General features: G+C 43.7%; 1 protein-coding gene and 1 pseudogene across 1 annotated transcript in view; one reads left to right on the forward strand and one right to left on the reverse strand.

The window, feature by feature from the left end:
* Positions 1 to 13,758, forward strand: part of RCL1 (RNA terminal phosphate cyclase like 1) — a 62,008-nt gene continuing 48,250 nt past the window's right edge. Inside the window, exon 1 of the mRNA XM_017496983.2 lies at positions 1 to 387. Within this exon, the coding sequence (XP_017352472.1) occupies positions 252 to 387 (136 nt within the window). The 5' untranslated portion in view covers positions 1 to 251. The remainder of the gene's footprint in view (positions 388 to 13,758) is intronic.
* Positions 8,623 to 9,219, reverse strand: LOC119466772 (annotated as a pseudogene).

Here is a 13,758-nt window from a genome sequence, read left to right on the forward strand (position 1 = left end):
GGCGCAGGGGCCGCCTCGGCCTGGCGGGGAGGCGGGGAGGTGGCCACTGGCTCCGCCCCGCTCCCCTCTGACCCGGTGTCTGGTCTCTCCGTCTTCCTGTTCCAAACCACGTGGACGCGTCGGGGCTGTGGGAGGCAGCCCGCGCCGCCGCCGTCGGTGTCGCCGCCACCACCACCGCCGGGGTCACGAGTCCCGCGTCTGTCCGAAGTCGCCGCTCTTGGGCTGCCCACTTCTCTGCGGTGGGCGCGCACATGGCGACTCAGGCGCACTCCCTCAGCTACGCGGGGTGCAACTTCTTGCGCCAACGTCTGGTCCTGTCCACCCTGAGCGGGCGCCCAGTCAAAATCCGAAAGATTCGGGCCAGAGACGACAACCCGGGCCTCCGAGGTAACTTGGAGTGGGCGGCGCGCGGGGTGGGCGCGGGGGCTGAGGGGAGTCGGAGCTGCTGTCCTGGGGGTCCGCGCGGTGCTGGCTGAGGTGCTCGGTGTCCGGCGAGCGCGTCGGGCAAGGCAGGTGGCGCGTCGCCTCCAAAGCCGAAAGCGCACCAACGGTGGGGGAGGCGGGGTCGGGGTCCGAGGGGAGCGCTCAGCTGCGCGCTGCGCTCGGCGTCTCCAGAGCGCTGGTAGTAAACATCTGCACGTTTTCCGGCTTTACGTGTAGCAACAAATCCCTGGCGTCGCCCCCTCGCTTCCCTTCAGTCCCTCTTGCCCTCCCCATAAACCTCTCAAAGGAGAAAAACAGTTTGTTGGACCGAAATATGATGAATGAACCGAGGGAGAGACATTGGGAGAGAAAAGTACCTCGGGTTGGTTCTCAGTCCTGTCTCAAAACAGGTCTCAGAAGCAGCTGCCCCCTTGGACACCGGCTGTTTCTGTCGCCATGATTTCTCGGCTGCCCTCACACTTGTCCTTGGGTGTGGATAAATAAATTTTAAAATTCTGTGTTTGTTTTCAACCGTGACTGTGATGTGCGCAGAACAAGAGCTTTGAGATAGATTTTTAACAGTCATGGGCCTAATTGCCTTTACCTTAGAAAAGGGATTGGTGACAAGCGCTAAACTGCAGGCTTCCAAGCCCACTTTTTGCTCTACAAAGGTACCTTAACAAAAAAATAGGCCCCACTTAAACCCACATCGCTTAAATGGCGCGGGTTTCCAGTTGGCGCTGTTTTACACCTAGCCCCCTAGAACGAGATACATGCATTTAAAAGCTTCTGACTGGTGGTTATCCCAAGTTGGGAGAGTAAATAGTCAGGAGAAAAGGGAAAAACCTGTCTGTAAATTGAAGGAGAGTGATCGTGGTTGGTCTTGGGAGTTTCCTGGGTGGTGCTGATGTGTTTCATTTTTCACTGGTTCTTGTTTTATCATTTGTCTGAATGCATTTTGTTTGGATAGTTAGATCTCTGCCTCTCTTGGGTGGTGATTGGTTGCACATAATGGGCAGAAGATGCCATGCCATCGATGGAGTTAGAAGGTTAGGAAGGAAAGAACCAGAATATCCCAGGTACAGTGGTGAGAAACCTAGTGATGGTAGGAAGAACTTGTGTTGGTGGTTCCTCTCCTCTCTCTCCTGCTCAAAAACATTGAGAAAGTTAAGGAGAGACCACAATGGTTTATGCCACGACTTTTCCGTCAACAACTGTTCCACTTAGTTTGACCCTTGGGCAAAGTGTTTGCTTGATTGCTCTGTGGCATTTTCAGCCAGCTCTCCATCCACTTTACCCCCAAGTTAGCTCAGAGAACTTGGCACTAGCTGGATATGGTAATAAGATGGGCTTCTGTTTTCTATAAACAGTAGGCATAACCTTTTTTTTTTCCTTTTTTTTCTCTTAAAGAGAAATGGAAGTATAGCCTGGAAACCTGGGCTTTCTAAAAGAAACCTAGTTCTATTTAGGGATTTTTCTCTTGACAGGGGGACTCCAATTTAATATTTAATGTTCCAAAAGATGCTGCTTCTCTCTCCCTCCACTATCTGTGAGCATCTTTTCAAAGCATCTTGCACATAGGAGCTACCATTTCTTCCAAGAACAGGGCTTGGCTACTTGGCACTTTCTTGAAAGGGTGTCAGACGCTGATACCTGTGGGATGTAGAACTGGTTGGCAGTAGGTGTGCTGGTATTTTATAAGGAGCGTTACTGTAGAGCATTATTTGCCTTACCTGGTTCATATACCAGGGGAAGAAAGAAAGAGACTCTTAATTTTTTGTACATCCTGTACTGGCTTCTGAGGCCCTGTGTAGCCCAGGGCCTCAGAAACCTTGTAGCTGTTTGTCTGCTTAATTTCTTTCTGGGTTTTTTTTTTTTTTTTNACAGAGCATCACTCTGTAAGGCTGGAGTGCAGAGGTGCAATCTCTGCTCACTGCAACCTCTGCCTCCCAGGTTCAAAACCACTCTCCTGCCTCAGCCTCCTGAGTAGCTGGGATTACAAGTGCCTGCCTTCATGCCCAGCTAATTTTTGTATTTTTAGTAGAGACAGCGTTTCACCATGTTGGCCAGGCTGGTATCAAACTCCTAACCTCAAGTGATCTGCCTGCCTTGGCCTCCCAAAGGGCTGGGATTACAGGTGTGAGCCGCCGTGCCTCACTTGTCTGCTTAATTTCTTACAGAGGGAACTGATAGATATGCATTTGCAGATACACATGTATATGTGTGTATGTATACGTGTACATGTAAGTATGTACATATAGATATGCACATAAATAGATGTAGTCCCTGACACATGGTTTCTGATCATAGTCAAGGGAGTCCTTGGTAGCTTGGTAGAAGATGTAGCCAGCAGGCTGTGTTGTCACTCATCTGTCCCTTTCTGCCTTTTCCTGACTCAGATTCTCAGAGTTGGAAAAAAACTCAGAGCATATCCAATAACGTCTTCAGCTTAAATGCAAGAATCACATCTCTTAAAGGTGCTTGCTTAAACATCTCTCATGGTGTGGGCTTTGGAGGGTAGAGGTAGTACTGGAGGCTTTCTGCCTCCGGAACATTTATTCAGAAAGTGTTTATTGAGCCCTAGTATGTGCAAGGCTTTGTCGGGGAGTATATATGTGAGAAGCTGATTGCCCCTGCTCTCATGGAAGCATCTAAGTAGGAAGTTAGTAAGTTTGAGTAACTTGAAATAGGAAGGATTCAGTGTTGTACAGGGGCTCAGTGGAGTTCAGAACAGAGACTTCCCTGAAAGTTATGAAGGCAGGCGTTTCTGATCTGGACAGATAGGATTGAGATGGTGGCTGCGGAAATCATTGTTTGCTACATAAACAGTTGTTTTTTTTTTAAAACAACTTTTTTTTACTTTAGAATCAGATGCATGTGCATGTTTGTAACATGGATATATTGCATACTGGTGGGGACTGGGCTTCTAGTGTACCCATTATCCAAATAGCAAACATTGTGCCCAATAGGTAATTTTTCAACCTCCCTCAATCTTACTCCTTTTCCAGTCCGCAGTGTTTGTTATTTCCATGTTTATGTCCACGTGTATCCATTGCTCAGCTCCCGCTTATAAATAAGAACATGCAGTATTTGATTTTCTGTTCCTGAATTAGTTTGCTTAGGATAATGGCCTCTAGCTCCATGTTTCTGCAAAGGATATTATTTTATTCTATTTTTTTTTTTTTTTTTTTGTTGAGACAGTGTCTCACTAATACCTTTTTAGTATGTCACTAAAAAGATAAACACCAAGAATCCTAATGACCAATTTTCAGATACAGTATTACATTGTTTGGAAGCTGTTGTATAAATGCGCTCTCTCTTTTTTGTTTTCTTTCTTTCTCTTTCTTTTCTTTTCTACAGCCTCAACCTCTGGGCTCAGGTGATCCTCTCACGTCAGCTTGCCAAGTACCTGGGACTGTAGATGTGTACCGCAGCACCCGGCTGATTTTTAAACATTTTTTCATAGACATGGATTCCTGTCTTATGTTGCCCAGGCTGGTCTTGAACCCCTGGACTCAAGCAGTGCACCTGCCTCAGCCACTCCAAATGCTGGGATTACAGGCATGAATCATCATGCCCAGCCTGATTTCATTCTTATTTTATGGCTGTGTAGTATTCCATAGTGTATATATACCATATTTTCTTTATCCAATCAACCATTGGTGGACACTTAGGTTAGTTTAATCACTTTGGTATTGTGAATAGTGCTGCAATAAGCATACAAGTACAGATGTCTTTTTTGTATAATGATGTCTTTTCCTTGGGTAGATACCCAGTAGTGGAAGTGCTGGATCATATGGTAGTTCTGCTTTTAGTTCTTCGAGAAATCTCCTTATGAAAGAAACAGTTTTTAAGTCAAAAAGTTCTTTGTTTTATTTTACTGAGGTAAAATCCTTAATTTGTTATGGTCATAATACTTGGCAGTTGAGAGCTTGGGCTCAGTATTGGACCTTGGTTTGAGTACGAGTTCTGCCTTTTGCTATTAGCTCTTGGTCCTTGGGCAAATTCTTTAACACTTCTGAGCCTCAGTTTTTTCACCTGTAAAGTGGAGCCAGTACTACTGACCTCTCAGGGTTATTGTGAGGACTAAATAAAATAATACTGCAAAGTGTACTGAACAGTACGTGGCACATAGGAAGCATAGATGTTAGCTGATTTTATTGTTATGTACCTTCAACCCACTGGGTATAGGTCTGCTCCCTGGTATGCCAAATCCATTCCTGTTTTTACGTGGAAATATTTCAGATATTTGAGGAGAATTAGGCCTTCTCTAAAGTTTTCCTTGTAGGTTGTTTCCGTTTCCACATATTTGTATGTTATATGTAAAGCACAGTGGTTTTTAACCACAGGCACTTGAGTTCCCTAGGGGACATCTGACAGCATTTGGAGACATTTTTGGTTGTCCCAGGTTGGCGGAGGGGAATGCTACTGGCCTCTTGTGGTTAGAGTCCCAGGATGCTGCTAAATATCCTACAGGACAGCCCCTTGCAACAAAGAATTAATTCCATTTAAAATGCCAGGTATTGTTGATGTAGAAAAACGCTGGCCTACTTGACTTTAGAAATTAAGTCTTTTCTTTCCCTGTATTCCCTAATGAATTCCTAATGATTAGGAATAGCAGCATGTGACACCCAGAAGACTATGCAAGGATTTAGAAACAGATGAGACACAGGTCAAACTCTGTGACTTCAGGCAAATCAGTGAATCTCTTAAAACTGTCCCCTTCCATTGCAGAGGGGTGGTAAATACTGAAAAGAATACGAACCCCGAAGAAGGATGGTCCTGGGATGGTTGTTATGATTGTCCAGCCACATGTATACTTTATGCTTCATTTTTGAGGAACGTGAACAGTTACGTCATTTCGTTGTACTCTTTCTTTAATTGAAGAGGAAGTAAATAATTTTTTGTTGTTGCTGCTGTTTTACTGAAGGTAAAAAAGCCAACACATAGGTGAGATAGTTGGTGAAGACAAATGTCCACTGAGGGACAGGGCTGGAAAGAGAATGTGGCCAGCTCCTGCCTGAAGGGCCTGTTCTTCTCTCCCATTTCACAGCGTGATGGACCTGGGTCTTCCTCACCAGTATTTGAAAGCAGCTGTCCAAAGTGCCTCTGTCTCTGGATTTCATGAGGGCTGTGTCCTGCAGGGTTCAGTTTTACAGTCTCTGTATAGTGTAAGGTCTAAATGGAAGAGAATCCCACCAGAGTAGTTGTTTAAAGTTGGAATTGCAGAAATAATGGACTTGAACAAGAGTATTGGTATAGGAGTTAGGAGACAGGATCCTGAGCAGGCCATGTAACTAAGCCTCAGTGTCTTCCCTTGTGAAATTGAGTTACCTGGTCCCATGGTAGAGTGGTACACATGGCTTAGGCTGATGAGATTCTGAAAAAGAAGAGCTAAGTGGAGTTTTAATCAGAAGGTTCCTTTAAAATGTGCTGAGGAAGCATGCTACAAAGAGGTCCTTTGAAAGATAAAACATGTTTTGGTACACCAGTGCATTGTTTTGGGAATAAATCTGGTTGTTCCTAAAGTGGATCTTTTGAAAGGAGGAGGTACCTGTATTTTATTTCAGCCTAGTTTGGGACTCAGAATTCTTGTTGGATAACTGGTTTTGGGGAGTGACAGATAACTGTGCTACTAACTGTAGATTGAATATGTCCTGTTGATTAGGAACGTGCCCTTTTGTGCCTCTAATGACAAAGTGTGCTTCCAAGTGATGATTTTTGGCTGCCCAAAATAAGACTCATTTCTTCTTTTTTTTTTTTCAAGACAAATGCCAAGAATCCTAACGACCAGTTTTCAGATACAGTATTGTATTGTCTGGAAGCTGTTGTATAAATGCTCCTTCTCTCTCTCCCTCTCCCTCTCTCCCTCCTTCCCTTCCCCCACCTCATTCCTCTCCCTCTCCCTCTCCTCCTTTTTCTTTTACATAGAGATGGGGTCTCAGTATGTTGATCAGACTGATCTCAAACTCCTGGCCTCCAGTGATCCTTCTGCCTCCCTGTCCCAAAGTGCTGAGATTATAAGCAGGAGCCGCAATGCCTGGCCATAAATGCTACTTCAGATGGAACTTCTACCATTTTTTTTAAAAAACCAAACTTTTTATTTTGAGATAATTGTAGATTCACATGTAGTTGTATAAATAATGCAGAAAGATCCTGTCTGTACTTTATCCAGTTCCCCTCAATGGTGATATATGGAAAAACTACAGTACAATGTTAGAACTAGGATATTGACATTGATACAGTGAAGATACAGAACTTTTCTGTCACTTCCAGGATTCCTCATGTTTGTTGCTCTTTTGTAGCCACACCTAGTTTCCTCCTTCCCCCACTTCTTCTTTAACCCTGTCAGCCACTAATCTGTTCTTTGATCTCTGTAATTTTGTCATTTGAAGAATGCTCCATAAATGGAATGATATAGTATATAACCTTTGGATTGGCTTTTTTCTTTTTTCTTAAATTTTATATTATAAATTTAAAAAATTTTTTAGAAAGAAAAAAAAACTCAAAGGGCCTTGAGTGAGTCCTGCATTATTTTTTGTCACTACTTCCTGATTTGGGAGTGGGTAATTTGCATGCTTGCTGCCTTCCTTGGATGTGGTAGCCATTTCTTAGGCTCTCACTCCTGAATCAAACCCTCATTCCTGTCATCCATGGTCACCATGGTAGACAGAGTGACTGTCATCAAAAGTTGGTATGGTAGACGTTTGAATGGGTCGTTGCCACCTCGCGGAGGTGTGTGATTAGCCTGAGGTTATCTAGAGTCACCATAAGGATTGGCTTTTTTTTTTTTTCATTCAGCATGATTCTCTGGAGATTTATCCAAGGTGTTTTTATCAAGTTTGTTCACTTTTATTGTGTATGAAAATATCACAAGTTTTTTATTTACCTGTTGAAAAACACCTGGGTTATTTCCAGTTTTTGGCTATCTCAAATAAGGCTGCTATGAAACTTTGTGCACAGGTTTTTTGTTGTTGTTGTCTTTTTTTTTTTTTTTTCCCCCGGTGTCTCTCTCTGTTGCCCAGGCTGGAGTGCAGTGGCATGATCTTGGCTCACTGCAACCTCCCCATCCCGGGTTCAAGCAAGTTTCCTGCCTCAGCCTCCTAAGTAGCTGGGATTACAGGCACCCACTACCATGCCTGGCTAATTTTTGTATTTTTAGTAGAGACAGAGTTTCTCCATGTTGGCTAGGCTGATCTCAAACTCCTGACCTCAGGTAATCCACCCATTTCAACCTCCCAAAGTGCTGGGATTACAGGCATGCACCACTGCACCCAGCCACGTTTTTTTTTTATTTTTTAACTTTTTTATGTGAACATAGTCTTCTTTTCTCTGGAATAAATGCCCAGGAGTGCTCTTGCAGAGTTGTATGGCTGTTGCATGTTTAGTTTTTAAGATATTTTTCAGATATTGCTGCCCTGTTTTCCAGTGTGGATGAATTTTTTTTTTTTTTTTTTTTTGATATGGAGTCTCATTCTGTCGCCCAGGCTAGAGTGCAGTGGCTTGATCCTGGCTCACAGCAACCTCTGCCTTCCTGGTTCAAGTGATTCTCCTGCCTCAGCCTCTCAAGTAACTATAATTACAGGCACACATCACCACACCCAGCTAATTTTTTATATTTTTGGTAGACACGGGGTTTCACTATGTTGGCCAGGCTGGTCTTCAACTCCTGACCTCAAGTGATGCGCCCGGCTCGGCCTGCCAAACTGCTAGGATTACAGGTGTGAGCCAACATGCCTGGCCTGGATGTACCATTTTTTATTCCTATTTGTAGTGGATGAGGGATGATTCATTTTCTCTGCACCTCATTGGCATTTGGTGTTGATACTACTTTTAATTTTATTCATTCTGATAGGTATGTTGTGATGCCCCAGGGTGGTCTTAAATTGTATATTCCAAATGACTAATAATGTCTTCAGTGAAATGTTTTTCCAAGTCTTTTGTCTATTTCTAATAGGATTGCTTGTATTAACTTTTTTGTTGTTGTTGTTGAAGCAGCGTCTTGCTTTCTCATCCAGTCTTGAGTGCAGTGACATGAACATCGCTCACTACAGCCTCAGCCTTCTGGGTGTAAGCAATTCTTTCCTCTCAGCCTCCCAAGTAGCTGAGACTAGAGGCACATGCCATCACTCCTGGCTAGCTTTTAAATTTTTTGTAGAGATGGGGGTCTCGCTGTCTTGTCTAGGCTGGTCTTGAACTCGTGGCCTCAAGCCATCTTTCTGCCTCAGCTTTCCAAGGTGCTGGTATTACAATTGTGAGCCAGTGTGCCTGGCCTCTACTGTTGCTTTCGAGAGTACTTTAAATATGCTAGTCCTTTGGCAGATTTGTTGTTTGCTAATATTTTCTCCCACTGTGTAGCTTGTCTTTTTATCAGCTTAATGTGGTTGTTTGCAGGGGAAAATATTTTAATTTTAATGACGTAGAATTTTTTTTTAATACAAACAATCCCATAGCATTTATTGACATCTTGTAATAACATAAAGGTAATCAAAACAATATGAATAAATGTTGATACTGGACAAAGGACATCTAAAAATCAAAATGTATCCTTCTCAGCAATTTCTCACTTCATTGATCATTTCTAGTTGGAGACACTTTGTAGCAGAGTAATATTATCTCCTTTTAGCATGATGACCCAGTTGTTTTCTTGACTTGGTTTTAGAATGAATCTCTTCTGCATCATCTAATATGAGGTTCATATAATCATCAAAATCATTTTGTAAGTATCTGAAGATGAGGTTGATGGGCCTGCACCATAACACTCTGTACTTTCTGGACCTGGCCATGGTACGCCATGGTGGAATTTCACAAAGAGCACACCCGCACACTGTGTCTGAGAGCAGTTTCTGAAATAATGATGTACAATTTATCAAGTTTTTCTTTTGTGGCAGTGCTTTTGGTGTTAAGTCTAAGAACTCTTTGCTGAGCTTTGGGTGCAAGACTTGGGTTCAGATTTTTTTTTTTTTTTTTTCCTATGGAGAGCCAATTGCCCAAGCATTATTTGTTGAAATGGCCATCTTTTTTTCCATGTAATTGCTTTTGTACCTTTGCACAAAGTCAGTTGAGCCTATTTGTGTGGCTGTCTTTCCTGGTTCTCCATTCTGTTCCATTGATCTATGTGTCTGTCTCTTGCCAATACCACACAGTCTTGTTTGTTTGTTTGTTTTTGAGACAGGGTCTCACTCTGTTGTCCAGGCTGGACTGCAGTGGCTTACTGCAACCTCCACCTCCCAAGTTCAAGCAATTCTCCTGCCTCAGACTCTTGAGCAGCGGGGATTACAGACATGCACCATCATGCCTGGCTATTTTTTGTGTGTGTGTGTGTACTTTTGTAGAGACAGGGTTTCATCATGTCGGCCAGGCTGGTCTCGAACTCCTGATCTTAAGAATCCACCTGTCTCAGCCTGTCAAAGTGCTAGGATTACAGGCATGAGCCACCACTGCCAGCCAGTATACCACACTTGATTACTTACTGTAGCCTAATTTTTCCTGATTATTCATTCATAAGTTGACTCAGTTGGGCACTTAACCATGAATGAAGTGCTTCCTAGGTGGGCTCTTCCTCTCATTGGGGAGACAGTGTCAAAGGTAAAGCTACTGAATTCTCTTCTGGCAGTATGGGTCATATCCACTGTTTGTGATTTAAAAGTGCGTCATGTGGAAGGCAGAGCGGTCTGACCTGGAAAATGCAGGGTTGCACTTCTGGTACTGGAATGGGCTGTTCCCTGTGTGTTGGTGGTAGTGCCTGGTCAGTTCATCTGAGAGGACAGGTTTCCACTCATGGACATCCCAGTCCCTGTGGTAAGGTTTCTCATCTGTGTAGGTTTGCAGGTGTGTCTTGAGGCGAGCGCTCTCTGTGTAGGTTTTACTGCTGCCTGTGTAATTGCAAGTGTGGATAGTGGTCCTTTTTGGCTTGTGCTCCTCTGGGATGCAGGAACAGGGTGCTGTGAGCTCTTGGTAATGGAGCAGCGGGACCTGTGGCTGCATCTGGTCGGGCAGGAAGAGTGGGAAGTTGGGCTGAGTGCTGCTTCCAGAGGAGCAGCAGCACAGGGTGACAGACCCTGCTGCTCAGCAGGGAACCAGGTTGGGAATAGTCCTGTTGGGGAGCTGTTGCCTGGGGGGAATTTGCTTTTGGGCGCTGCTGAGAGGGGGCCCTGTGCCCAGGTGGGCCTCCATGGGCCAGCCGTGCAGAGCCTGTGGCTGTAAGGTGCCTCCAGTGCTGGGTGAGTACTGCCAGGGCTGCCTTTGGTAACACTGAAGACTAGCGAGCTGCCGAACTAGCTCCCAGAGGCCCTCCGCGAGGCTGTCCACATGGAACTTGTCCATCAGTCTGCTGGCTGCGGTGGAGTGTATAGGGGTTAAATTCTGGACGCGGGAGCCCAGCCATGAAGCCGCACAGGAGGCTCACGTTGTTGAAGTCCTCCAGGTTGAAGGGAGCTCTGGGAGGGGTCGAAACTCCTGGCTGGCTGTAAAGGAGGCCACTGCTGCTCAGTCCCACACCTGGATGTCCCCAGCCTGCATGGATAGCCAAAGTGGCCAGTGGCCAGCGCTGATGGGGATGCTGCTCGGTGGGGAGGACAATTGGTTGACGCCAGCGAGGACACGGTGATGCCTACTGACTCCTGCTGGGACAGCAAACTGGAAAGGATGAAGTCCCCGTCCAGGAGGTCATGGAACTCCTCCCTAACCCCCTGGGGTAGGAGTGTGGGATTGCTACAACTGAAAGGTGAGGGACTCAGCTGCTCTCCCAAGTCTGTCACCGGGTCATAGGGGTGGCTGGGAAGCACCAGGGGAAGTCACTTTATGTGGAGAGTACCTCCCACTGCTGAATGCAGTGTCTTTTCCTTCCTGTTGGGCGGGATGCAACATGGAGAGAGACTGGAGCGGTGGGCCACTGACAGACGGCCATGTCAGACTTACTAGGTAGCTGCCTCATTAAGGTGGGGCCCAGAAGGCCCTCCGGAAGCCTAAAGCAGCAGGGGTATCCGAAATCCTAAAGCCAACAAGGAGGGAGTAAAAAGACTTCTGGACAACGTGGTGAGTCCCCCGTCTCAACAAAAAATGAACAAAGCAAACAAACAAAAACCAAAAACCTTGCCTAGTGAGGTGACCTGCACCTGTAGTCCCAGCTACTTGGGGAGGCTGAAGCAGAAGGATCACTTGAGCCTAGGAGTTCCAGGTTACAGTGAGCCGTGATTGCGCCTCTGTATTCCAGCCTGGGTCTTCCAGCCTGTCTTTAAAGAAAAGAAGAAGAAAGAAAAGCCAAAACCAAAACCCCCCAAAATTCCAGAGAGCCTTCTTAGGATCAAACGTTCATTGGAGACAGCTGTAATAAAAAGTTGTATATACAAAGGTTCTTAGAAAAGTAAACTCTTACAGAAATAGACAGCAGGGTAAGTAGGTCAAGTGGTCAGGCTCCACTCTCTTTGACTCATCAGTTTCCCCATGCCGTGGTCACAGGGACAGTGGGCAGGTAGATGGTCAGGTAAGACTTGGAGTGGTGGGTGGAGCTGAGGACTTGCAGGTGGTGCGGGGTGGGTGGAGGAGAGATGGGAGGGGCATTTGGCTATACTTGGTGCTGTGACTGCCTGCCGCTGCCCACCACTGCCTTTCCTCCTCAGAGGCCGGCAGCTGTGCTTGCCCTCTCAGCCTGGGGAACTCAGTCTTTATTTCTTTTGCTGCTGTTATGTAGTTTTCAGCATACAAGTCTAGTACTTGTTTTGTTAAAATTATTTGTAAATACGTTATTTTTTTGAGGGGGGAGCAATTGTAAATGGTATAATAGTTTAAATTTTGGTTTCTGTGTTCATTATTAGTATATGGAAATACCATTGGGTGTGTGTGTGTGTGTGTGTGTGTGTGTGTGTGTATGAGTGTATCTTCCAACATTGCTAAATTTAAGAGGTTTTTTCCTTATCATTTCCTTGGAATTTATTTTCTGTGTAGCTAGTCATGTTGTCTACAAATAGTAACAGTTTGATTTCTTCATTTTAATATGTATGCCTTTTATTTCCTTCTGCCTTATTACACTGGCTAGAATTTCTAGCACTATATTAAGTAAAATGGGTGAGAGGGAACATCCTTACCTTGTTCCTTAACTTAGGGGGAAAGCTATATATTTTACGTAGATATAAAAAATCAAGTTGAGAAAGTAATCTTATTACAGTTTTTCTAAGTTTTTTTTTTTTTTAAACAGTGAATGAGTATTGTATTTCGTCCAGTGCTTTTCTGTACCAATTGATGTGACCATGTGATTTTTCTTCTTCAGCCTATAAATATGGTGCATTGCCTTGATTAATATTTAAATATTGAACCAGCCTTGTATTCCTAGAATAGAGTCTACTTGATCTTTTTAAAATATATATATTGCTGAATTTTATTTGCTAATATTTTGTTAAGGATTTTTGTTTGTATGTTCATGAGCAATATTGGTCTGTAGTTTTCTTTTTTTGTCTGCTTTGGTCTGGTTTTGGTATCAGGGTAGCATTACTTTAAAATCAGTTGGAAATTTTCCTGTTTTCTGAAAGAGATTATATAGAATTGTTTTTAATTCTTTAAACGTTTGGCAGAATTTTACAATGAAACCATATGGGCCTAGAGATTTCTTTTTTGGGAGTTTTTAGATTATGCATTTCATTTCCTGAATATTTATAGGGCTATTCAAGTGATGTGTTTTGTATGTGTAAGTTGTGGTAGTTTGTGTTTTTTGAAGAAGTGGCCCGTTTCATCTAACTTGCTGAATTAATAAATGTAGAGTTTACAGTGTTTCCTTATTATCCATTTGATGTCTGCAGGATCTGTAGTGATATCTCCTGTTGCATTCCCGTTGTTGCTAATTGTGTGTGGTGTGGGGTGTGTGTGTGTCCTCGCCTTTTTGGTCAGTCTTGCTAGAGGTTTGTCAATTTTATTGATCTCGTTAAAGACCCATTCTTTGTTTTACTGATTTTTCTTTCTTGCTTTTCTGTTTTCAATTTTATTTATTTATGCTTTTTATTATTTCCTTCCTTCACTTGCTTTGAGTTTATTTTGCTAAGTGTTTGAGGTGGAGCTTAGATTATTGGGAACTTTTTCTGTTTCCTAGCGTATGCATTTAAAGCAATTACATTTTTGTCTCAACATTGCCTTAGTTGTATCCCATAGATTTTGGTGTATTTCATTTTAATTTTCATTTAGTTCAATGTAATTTTTATTTTCTTTGAAACTTACTCTTTGACCAATAGGTCATTTATAAGTGTGTTGTTTAGTTTCCATGTGTTTGGATATTTTCTGCTATTGACCTTAGAACAAATATATGTTCTCTTGTTGGGTGAAGTGCTGTATAAATGTTGATTAGAT

Source organism: Cebus imitator, unplaced genomic scaffold (assembly GCF_001604975.1).
Source record: "Cebus imitator isolate Cc_AM_T3 unplaced genomic scaffold, Cebus_imitator-1.0 Scaffold227, whole genome shotgun sequence".
NCBI classification, from domain to species: Eukaryota; Metazoa; Chordata; class Mammalia; order Primates; family Cebidae; genus Cebus; species Cebus imitator.